This window comes from Oreochromis niloticus, linkage group LG11 (assembly GCF_001858045.2).
Source record: "Oreochromis niloticus isolate F11D_XX linkage group LG11, O_niloticus_UMD_NMBU, whole genome shotgun sequence".
NCBI classification, from domain to species: domain Eukaryota; kingdom Metazoa; phylum Chordata; class Actinopteri; order Cichliformes; family Cichlidae; genus Oreochromis; species Oreochromis niloticus.
In genome coordinates, this window is record NC_031976.2 from 19,417,506 (window position 1) to 19,429,056 (window position 11,551).

The 11,551-nt window shown below is 39.0% G+C and overlaps 1 protein-coding gene across 1 annotated transcript; it reads left to right on the top strand.

The window, feature by feature from the left end:
* Nucleotides 1-1,624: 1,624 nt before the first annotated feature.
* LOC100690043 (ATPase H+/K+ transporting subunit alpha) lies at nt 1,625-10,947 on the top strand. Its single transcript, XM_003450917.4, has 24 exons — nt 1,625-1,829; nt 2,276-2,380; nt 2,615-2,674; nt 2,829-3,032; nt 3,237-3,350; nt 3,491-3,625; nt 3,937-4,054; nt 4,215-4,483; nt 4,685-4,763; nt 5,219-5,338; nt 5,430-5,539; nt 5,790-5,924; nt 6,045-6,237; nt 6,437-6,612; nt 6,717-6,853; nt 7,012-7,162; nt 7,423-7,591; nt 7,800-7,954; nt 8,190-8,313; nt 8,548-8,693; nt 8,812-8,945; nt 9,382-9,483; nt 9,716-9,807; nt 9,898-10,947. Exons 1-24 carry the CDS (start codon nt 1,824-1,826, stop codon nt 9,924-9,926), a joined length of 3,063 nt encoding a protein of 1,020 aa, XP_003450965.1. The 5' UTR covers nt 1,625-1,823; the 3' UTR covers nt 9,927-10,947.
* Nucleotides 10,948-11,551: the final 604 nt, after the last annotated feature.

Here is an 11,551-nt window from a genome sequence, read left to right on the forward strand (position 1 = left end):
CTTAAGGAAGGGAAACAGGGAGAAAAGGCTGATATATGTCAAATTACACAAAAACTGAACAAAAATCAGTGGCGAGAGGTCTGATGGAGCAATGATTAAAAATTTGAAATTTCAAGCCGTTGTCATTATCTATAAACGAGGAAGGGACAGTGGTACAACAATGAGTGTCTGCAGACATCTGTAAAAACACAGCGGAGGCTCTGTCATGTTTGGGGCTGCAGATGACAATCTGAGCAGAGAGTTTCCTCTCACCTATCACCCTCCAGCACTGCATGCTTAGAACTGATAAAAATACTTTGATTATCTAACCACTGTTAGACTATTATACAGCGTGGTATAATATTGACTCCCTTAAACACAGCTTATCGTACCTGCTATTTATCTTTTTATTTACGCAGCATGCAAAGAGTTCTACGTAGGAACAGGTAAGGGACAGTATGACCTTAACTCTGTTTGGTACATGACCACAGGCTATTGTAGTTAAAATATATATAGATACATAAATCAACTCTGAACTGGCCATTTATTATTTTCAAATGCCCTTAAAGGCGTTCGTTCACTTGTTGTAGTAACTTTGCATATAACAGAATTTTAAAACACCATATATACATCACATGCATATTTGAATGGGTTCTTTACCTATTTGGCAAAGCACAATAAACTTACACATATATGTGATCTAGCGCTCATGATTTGTTTGGTTTTACCATTCATTTTTAGTGCTGTGATGCAGCTGTAGGGATCACAAACAAACATAAATGGCAACCACTTTCCACACCTGTGGACAGACAGGAGTGCATTAATCACATGTGGCGGTAGTGAGGGGTTAATGCTGTTAACGGAGGGGGATATGGGCTTAGACCGATCGAGCATGAGCTGTCACAGTGCCAGTCTCTGTGACACTCAACTTGCAGCGGGAGGCAAGCGACATCAGTGAACACGCCAACACCATTAACCTTCCTCTGTGGTCGAGGTAACCTGCTCCAGCACCGCGGATAAGCTGAGATTGGCAGCAGGTGTGACAGCTGATTAACCCCAGCTGCAGGCAATTTTCCCTCTGATGTTTCTGTTTGTATTTTGCTTTGTGGAGCTGCAGGCCGTCATTGGCTGTCTGGTCCTGTGGCACAGCTGTTAGGCTGTGAATTTTAGTTATGTCTGTTTTTTCACGTCTTTGCCATTAGAACTACATTTTGTTATATACTTATATAATTAGTAATAATCAGTTAATAATTTTCAAAAATTCAGCCAATTAGATATTAGATCAGATCAGATTTATCTGAATCTATCAATGTAAAGTGGATTGTTGTTCAGCACTGGGAGGAAGTGGGTGCACTGCAATGTTAAGATTATGTGGTTAGAATGACATTGGTTTCTTTTAACCTTCACTGTTCTTTGCTTTTAATTTCATTCAGTTTATCAGGAAAAACATGCTAAGGTTAGATAAGAGATACACAATACAGTTTCACTCATATCATAAGCTAGTGTGTGTGTCTGTGTGTGTGTGTGTGTTCTGTGTAACCTGACTAGAGGTGACATTTTACGCAGGCTGCTTGATAAACACGAGTCTGTTTCCAGCAGTGTGAGTGCGCATGTGCAAATTAAAAGGACTTTTTGAGGTATAAAAACCTTTCCCAGAAAATTTGTTGTGTCTCAGACCATTGTGTGTGTGTGTATGATCGCGTGTGTGTGAGAGAGAGAGAGTGAGAAACAGGGTGCGTGTTCAGGACTGTACCTTAAGTGACAAAATTTCGGGGACAAAGAAGGACCGAGTGGTGTGGACCTCCATTGATTTGGGAGCACCTTCCCCTGTCACACCTGCAACCATGAAGGTAGGTGACGCAGAATATTCTGAATTAAGTGTGAAAAAGAGCAGCAGGTAGATCTATTAAAGAATAAAATTGGTCTATTTAGTCATTTCTGGTATATTTATAAATGGGTTCTAAGGAGTTTATATGCTTAAAGATGTCTATAAACAACTGTGCAGTATACAGAAATGGCTCAGTTGAAAATAGCAATGTATAATTTCAGGTATATACATAAATAAATATGTATTATTTATCTAATTGTACAGTTTATCTGTGGGTTTCGTAATCAGGTGGTAAAAAATATTAATTTAACATAAACCTCATTTAATAACAGTTTAATGTTAGCAATACAAATAGGTCACATTGAAGGGTACTGTGTATACCAAATGTATGAAATTATTTTGTTTTGGTCTCTTCACCATCAAAAATATATGGACTTAAGTATTGTTTCCATATCTACCTGCATTCAGGACTCATACGACATGTTTGAAATGAATGGCGAGATGGACAAGAAGAAGAAGAAAAAGATGAAGAAAAAGGAAAAGCTGGAGGGCATGAAGAAAGAAATGGATATAGTGAGTGATTTTAAGAAAGCTGTTCTTTTATCACCTTTAATCATATAGAATGGATTGGGCGTTACTTGATTAAAGGTCCTATGACTTTCCACGTGACTTTTATGACTTATTCCAGCTGCTGTTGAGATCTGACCAAAATGCATCGATTCAGATATGAGTACATAACCTTAGCTCGCTCCTATCTCCCCTTTGGAAGATTTCTGAATCTGTAATTTTGTCTGTCTCCTTCTGCAGGATGACCATGAAATAACAATTGAAGAGCTTGAAATGAGGTACACCACCAGTGTCGATAAAGTAAGACATTTCTCATCTTTTATTTCAGTCTTGTTTTCACTCTTGTTTATTTATTATTTATTATGCAACATTAAACAAGACAAAGGCGGTTCCTCTGTCCTTTTTTAAAGTTCACTTTTTTTTTCATGTGTCTTGCTCTGTACTCCATCCACAGGGCTTGACCTCCTCATTCGCCCGAGAGATCTTGGAGAGAGATGGTCTTAATGAGCTGAAGCCTCCTAAAGGAACTCCTGAGTATGTGAAGTTTGCCAGGCAGCTGGCTGGAGGCCTCCAGTGTCTCATGTGGGTTGCCGCTGTTATCTGCTTCATCGCCTTTGGAATTGAACTTGGAAGAGGGAACCTCACAAGCTTTGATGATGTGAGTCGGCACTCTTCCCTTTCTCTTGCTTCTCCTTTAGTGTACAACTGGGGGGGGGGGGGGAGACCGAATGCATTATGGCTCATGTAAATTGATTTGAGCAGGAAGTATCGGAGAGAACTGGGAGGTAAATGAAGAGAGAGTGGGAAGGAGGGCAACAACATCCTATTTTAACATCCTCTGTCTCTCTCTCTCTCACTCCAGCTGTACTTGGCCATTGTCCTTATTGCTGTTGTCGTGGTAACCGGTTGTTTTGGTTACTACCAAGAATTCAAGAGTACCAACATCATTGCCAGCTTCAAAAACCTAGTTCCACAAGTAAGTTGCACAAATGCAGGTGTCAAAATGTTACCAAATGTTGGCCTATATTATTAATGACTTCTGTTATATCTCTCTGGCCTTCATGTTTTAATCCTCTTTCATCTTGTCTAATCTGGCAACCCACTCTCCAACATTAGCAAGCCCTAGTAATCCGTGATGGTCAGAAGAACCAGATCAATGCCAACGAACTAGTGGTGGGGGATCTGGTGGAGATCAAAGGAGGAGACAGAGTCCCTGCTGATATTCGCATCATCACTAGTCAGGGCTGCAAGGTAAAATACACACATACTGCAGTGCACTGTGGACAGGATACTGTCCTATAGCATTGGATGCTTTGTTAGAAATGTTATAATGCTATGTTATAATGCAGGCCTATGATCAAACTTTAAAAAGTAAAATTTCTTTAAATAACACGAGTTGATGATTTGAATAATGGAGGGACACTAAAAGGTTCACATTTACTTGGCTAATGGAATTAAAAACATGAAAGAGCTCGGTCCATTATCGTACACCTCTGTTTCTTATCTCGATTTCAACATGCAGATATGTAGGAAATCTTTTGTAAATATACTTTGTGTGCCAGGTTGACAACTCGTCCTTGACTGGGGAGTCTGAACCACAAACCAGGAGCCCCGAATGTACTCACGAGAATCCCCTGGAGACCAGGAACATTGCTTTCTTCTCCACAACCTGTCTGGAAGGTACATTAGATAATAGGTTTGGCTTTTGTACTGTTTAACACATTATCTTTGCTTAAAATAGGCCTATGATGGCTTCTGCTAATATTTTTCAGTTTGTTGTGAAGCAGAAGCAGTAACTAAACACGGTAAACAGACATACAGTATCTCCTCTCCTCTCCAGGTGTGGCCACTGGCGTGATCATTAACACAGGCGATCGTACCATCATCGGTCGGATTGCCAGCTTAGCAAGTGGTGTCGGAAACGAGAAGACGCCTATCGCTATCGAGATTGAGCATTTTGTGGACATCATTGCTGGTCTTGCGATCTTTTTTGGGTTTACCTTCTTTGTGGTTGCCATGTTTATTGGATATGCCTTCCTGGAAGCCATGATCTTCTTCATGGCTATTGTGGTGGCTTATGTGCCAGAAGGGCTACTTGCTACAGTAACCGTAAGTTTCACATCTACTATAACATCTGTGTGTGTCAAATACCTGTCTGTCTTATAATAAGAGAACCCAGCTTTACAAGTGCTCATTTTGAAGAATCACGTGTTGTGTATTAGTACACAGATTAATGCAGTTACTTGTTTTCTCTGTGGTTCTTCTTTGTAGTAACACACCAGCCCATAACAAACTGTTTCTTTTTGACAGGTTTGTCTGTCTCTCACTGCTAAGCGACTTGCCAGGAAGAACTGTGTTGTGAAGAACCTGGAGGCCGTGGAGACATTAGGTCAGCATATCAGACTGTTACTCAACAGAGACAGCGTATTATAAGATCACTTCATGATGAAAGGGATCATTTTATTTATAATTAGATTATTTAAAGTCTCACTGAGTTGAATTGTGGTGATAAAATCATTGCAAGTTTGGCAATATTTAGATATTAGTTAATAATGCGCTGAGTGGTTTTTCACAGGCTTGACAGTTTATATCTGTCTGTGTGTTAAATTGGGTTTTTTTGGTAGTTTTATTGTCTCAAGTTATAATAAACCTACATTTTTTTATGTTTTCTCTTTCATATGAAGCATATGTAATGAAATGTCTTATGAATAAAAACTGCCATTGCCATTCATCAAAAAGTTTATCACGTATGCAATTCATAACATCGTAAAAATGTCCTCATAAAATCCAGTCTGTCGTACGTAAAGAAGACGCGTGTGTAACCTTTGACCCTTGTGTGCTTAGGCTCCACTTCAGTGATCTGTTCGGATAAGACGGGCACACTGACCCAGAACAGGATGACTGTAGCTCACCTTTGGTTTGACAACCACATTCACGCTGCTGATACCACAGAAGATCAGTCTGGTAAATAAGCACATTTAAAGCAGTGCCTTTTGAAATCACCCAGTTGTGTTGCTGTAAACAGTTCTATATAACAATAATTAAATATGCATAGGTCAAAGTTTTGATCAGTCATCAGAGACATGGCGTTCCCTGGCGAGAGTTGCAGCCCTCTGCAACAGAGCTATATTCAAACCGGACCAGGAAGGAATACCCATTCCTAAGGTACAGGATATTTTCTGGTGTTACTGTCTCATATGTACGTAATTACGTGAACTCTGTGCTATTTAATTAAACTTGGTGTGACTTGATTTGGAGTCAGCTTGCATATAGTGCAACTCTGACCCTGCAAAATGTTGCATTTAGTCTTGCTTTATTATAAACATTATAAAGTTATAGTAGCTCGGTGGCCCATTATCTAATTCTTTCATGAAAAGATTTGTTCTCATCACATTGCTTTTACTGCCTCTCATAGCGGATTGTGGTTGGGGATGCATCTGAGACTGCTCTGCTCAAGTTCACTGAGCTCACTGTAGGAAACACCATGGACTACCGAAACCGCTTTAAGAAAATTGTGGAAGTGCCTTTCAACTCCACCAACAAGTTTCAGGTAGCAACAGAGATATTTTTTCATGATTGATGAATCCCTGCATTCTTAATGATAAAAAAAGAGATCATTTTGTGGTCACCTGGAGTTTTACATTACTTAATTGTCTTGTCTGATCCTTAGCTGTCTATCCATGAACTAGAGGATCCACTGGACCTGCGCTATCTGCTGGTGATGAAGGGAGCACCAGAACGTATCTTGGAACGCTGCTCCACCATTTTGGTAAAAGGCCAGGAGCTGCCGCTGGATGAGCAGTGGAGCGAATCTTTTCAGACGGCTTACATGGACCTGGGAGGGCTGGGAGAAAGAGTACTGGGTTAGAGTGCTTCTCATTAAAATGTTGCTAGAGTTGTTTGTTTTTCCCGCCACACACTGTTGGAGGTTTGAGCAAATCTTTCAAAACATTTTCACTGTAATCAGTTTTGTTTTATGGCCCGTAATAATTGATAGTACATCATTAATTTTGGTGGTGCTTTGGGTTTTGTATTTTTAACCATCCTTCCCTGCGCTCCCAGGTTTCTGTCACCTTTATCTAAATGAGAAAGAGTTTCCTCGTGGCTATCACTTTGAAACGGATGATATGAATTTCCCCACATCTGGATTGTGCTTTGCTGGCCTCATCTCAATGATTGACCCACCAAGAGCCACTGTACCCGATGCAGTGATGAAATGCCGTACTGCTGGTATCAGGGTGCGTTACTATGGCCACACTTAAACGGCTTGTTTTTTAGATGATTTGAGTTCTAAAAAATAGTTTTTACTCACGTAATGCAATTTTTTTCCTCATAACTTTAGGTTATCATGGTAACTGGAGACCATCCAATTACTGCAAAGGCAATAGCAGCTAATGTTGGCATCATCTCAGAAGGCAGTGAAACAGTAGAAGATATTGCCCAGAGGAAGCGCATACCCGTGGAACAAGTCAACAAGAGGTGACTGCATCGCTTCAGTCCACAGTTTAAACAATTCCCATTTCAGTGGCTTATACATTTGACTGTCTGTACATTTGAGTCTAATGTTTATTTCTCACAATCATTCAGCATATGTCTGTGACAAACAAATAAACTGTTTATTGTATGTGTCTGCACAGTGAAGCTCGTGCTTGTGTGATCAGCGGTGGCCAGCTGAAAGACATGAGCAGCGACGAATTGGACGAGGCGCTGCGCAACCATCCTGAGATGGTGTTTGCAAGAACATCCCCTCAGCAGAAACTGATTATTGTGGAGAGCTGTCAGCGTTTGGTAAATACAAATACACTGTGACCTCTCACTACCCTGCCTCCACCTCATAACTCGCGGCCTGACTTTTAAACTTGTTGTGCACATGTTTCATAAAAGCATATGCTAATATCTTACGGTCCCCTTACAGTAAGATATTAGATATTATGGTCCCCCTGTGAGGACAGTGAATGAAGAAGCAGCAGGGGAAGAGATTGGTTTGCTCATATCATTTTACCCAGTGTGTTCAGGTTAATGACTGTTTTCATCTTTCACCACTCCAGGGCTCCATTGTGGCTGTGACCGGTGATGGCGTGAACGACTCTCCCGCTCTTAAGAAGGCCGATATTGGCGTCGCCATGGGGATCGCTGGCTCAGATGCTGCGAAGAACGCAGCAGACATGATCTTACTGGACGACAACTTTGCTTCTATTGTCACCGGAGTGGAGCAGGGTGAGACTTGAGAAGAAACTCTGCTGTGTATTAAAAGTGGTCGTATGTAGAGTGAATTTATATCTTCCTACTTAAAGTACTATTGATTTTGAGGTTAAACCTATGGTAAATATAAAGATCCTGCAGTTGCTTGTACTAAGCAATGAACAGCTAAAGCTAAAGCACATTGAGTCCTTTTGTTGTCACACCTGTATATGTGTGTCTGTAGGCCGTCTTATCTTTGACAACCTGAAGAAGTCTATTGCCTACACGCTAACAAAGAACATTCCTGAGCTGACTCCATATCTGGTCTACATCACCGTCAGCGTGCCTCTTCCTCTCGGCTGCATCACCATCCTGTTCATTGAACTGGCCACTGACATTGTGAGTAATTATGTCATTAGTACCAGTTCCTTAAGGAAGAAAATTGCTTAATTACGGTCATTACACTGATAATTTGGTTTAACTGGTGATGATTGCTGTTATCTTATATTTGCTTGCACCACTCACACACAGTTTAGCCCTTAACAGTGGGTGATTTAGTGATATTAATATATTCTTCAGTCTCATATGTGCTTTGGACTGATATCTCGTATGTTTATTTCTCTCTCTGGTGTAGTTCCCCTCTGTTTCTCTGGCATACGAGAAAGCAGAGAGTGACATCATGCACCTTAAACCTAGGAACCCCCGGCGTGATCGCCTAGTGAACGAAGCCCTGGCTGTGTACTCGTACTTCCAGATAGGTGCGGCTATAAGTGTTTGTGTCATTAAAATATACATGCAGTACAGTTTTACTATTGGAATTGCTTATCCCAGTTACCCATAACTGAATGACAAACACAAAACTATCTCAGTCCATCCTGTAAAGTGCATCAGATGAGATGGTACTGCTAATACTTAGAATATCTATTTTGGTCTCTCTGCATCTACATACTGTTTAGAAACTTCTGACCCTTTTTATTCCATCTCTGTTTTAGGAGCCATCCAGTCTTTTGCAGGTTTTACTGATTATTTCACCGCCATGGCTCAGGAGGGTTGGTTTCCACTCTTATGCGTTGGCCTGCGGGGTCAGTGGGAAGACGTCAAACTTCAAGACTTACAAGACAGCTATGGACAAGAATGGGTTAGTTTAGACCTTCTGTTTTATTCTCAGTGTTAATATAAGTGTTTTTGGTAATAGGGATATTTGTAATTTTTTTATGGAAGGACTTACTCTCTCATTTCCTCTTCTCTGTGTGCAGACCTACAGTCAGAGGCTGTATCAAGAGTATACGTGCTACACCGTGTTTTTTGTCAGTATAGAGATTTGCCAGATCGCAGATGTGCTCATCAGGAAAACACGACGTCTCTCTGCATTCCAGCAAGGCTTCTTCAGGTCAGCAAAGACCCGTCTATACCATGACTTGCTACTAGCTAAATGTGAAGCGGGAACATTTTTAGTTTGTCAATAACTGTGAAAGCAGGATGAAGTAGAAAACCAGCATAATTCCTGTCTGAGTGTTTAACTGTTATCCAAGATAGCTAACCCTGCTGACTGTCTTGAAGTTAAGCAAAAAGAGCTTAAAGTGCAACACATGAAACTAGAGTCAGGAAAGTGGCAACATTAGACGCTTGTATAGCCACTTTTCTTAAGAGCTACAGCTGACTACAGAGTCTTTGTTAAACACTAATTTTGCAATTCCTAAACACAAAACACAAGTCTGATACATTTATCTGGGAAATTTCCCATGTGTTTTGCCATAAAGGTAACTTTGGTCTAATAAGTGACTGTAACAAGATCCGACTGGGAGATTTTATGTTTTCGTGTGCAGGAACCGAGTCCTGGTGTCCGCCATAGTCTTCCAGCTCTGCCTGGGTAATCTGCTTTGCTACTGCCCTGGAATGCCCAATATCTTCAACTTTATGCCCATCAGGTAAAAACACAGGTCCTCATTTACATGGTCACCATCTTAAAATCATAGTTCAGACTGGATTAGAAAACAAATTGTCAGTAATCTACAGAACGCATCTTTTATTAAAACATAATGTTGAAACAATAGGTAGAAAATGTTGAATATTATACTTACTAACTTACACAATCATTTTTGCTTGTTAATAACCAAAAGGTTCTTTAAATGTTAACACATTAGGTTATTTTCTCTTCAGGGTTCAGTGGTGGTTTGTTCCAGTTCCATATGGTATTTTAATCTTTGTCTATGATGAGATCAGGAAGTTGGGAGTGAGAAGACACCCAGGAAGTAAGTTTAAAAATCTTCTTCTTCTTCAATCATCATTAAATTAACCATTCTCATTCCATGACGATGAATCTATCTCTTGCTATTTCACAGGTTGGTGGGATCAGGAATTATACTACTGAGATCATAGAAGAAATTTCAGCCTTTCATCCAGTGACATGCATGAAAGCATCCTTTATTCACAGAACATGACAAACCAGGAGAATGTCACCCAATTCAACACTTATCTGCATTTCACTGAGATTTATGTATTTAAAGCCTTTAATTTCAGAAATTTATGAATTTTCAAAACTTCCTAAATGCTTTTGACAAAATAAAAAAGGGTTAATCACTATTTCAAAAATTCACAGATGTGTGTTTTTGCAAATCTTTGACTGATTGCATTGTATTTATATTAATAATGAATTTTATGACTGTCAAATCAAAGTTTTTAATGCTTCATGTGTGCTGACCTTTTCCAACCTACTATGTGTTTCACAAATGTTAACACTGCACATGTGATTCACTCCAGATGTTGGGTTATCAGTTTTAATGGTTAAGAATAACTTTTTTAATTAATTTGACAGAGGTCTTTATAGCTAATATGCAGTGCAACCGCCATAAATACAAGCACACACAGATATTTTAGAAATTTGTCAAAAAATAATTTAAACTAAAATTATGTTGTTTATTAAGCAAATAATAAACAATTTGGATTTTTACACCCAAATTTGAGCTGGCACATTGGACTTCTATTAAAATTAAAATAATTTTTTCTGCATCTTGATTCAGGATCTTAATCAAAAATCAAAATTAATGATTTTTTGCAAAACAGTACATTTGCAAATTTTTGACTAAAAACAATATTTTGGCATTACAAATATAATTTTGATTAAAGACTTTGCACACTTTGGTGTACTGACGATTAAAAACATAAAAAATGATTTTGATAACTACGAATACTGTTAATTTGCAGCAGCTGTGACATAAACCTTACACTGGGAGGTGGTCTAATACATTTGTTAAGCACTGTGTGCAAAAGAATTTCTCCAAGAGAAATTTGATTTCAATTGTTTTTGAAAAACACCAATAAACTGACAACAATTCCACGTAGAACTGATATTTAAAGGATGGGAAGCATATGAATTAAAGTTTAAAATCACACAATCATGTGGCAGATTGAATCTTTTTACATGTTGTGAATATGCTAAAATTAAAATCTCAATACGCCCTGTTTAAGGGCTTTTTGAGATGAGGGGGTTTTTTGTTCTTAGATATCATTTACATTTGAAATATCGGTACAAATGTTTTCCCCTTTTTTAGTCATCAGCCTTTTCAACTTTGTTGTATTACTATCACAAATGATCTGTGTACAGTAACAGATAATGTGTCTTCAAACATGAGATATGAATTCATTTCCAGTGATATCTTGCTGTTTCATTAAAAAAGAAAAGTGTTGCAGCTCTTTTGTGGACTCCTTTTAGGAGTTTCCACTTTTTCCTTTCACAGAGGTATACTTTGCATTAAAGTCTATTTTGCCATTATTTAGTGAACGTCACGCTTAAATACGACTTGAGTAACGACTTAAACCATAAATATTTTAGAAAAGTGTTTACTGATGGTGTGAATAAATGAGAGGTAGGGTCATTTTTCTTCCACACATTCTTTTTTCAGCAAGATCAGTTGCACCCTGCTTTTTCTTTTTTTTCTACAAAAACAAATGTAATAATAATGCTGGTTTAAGACGTGCATTGGCTTTCAGACTAAC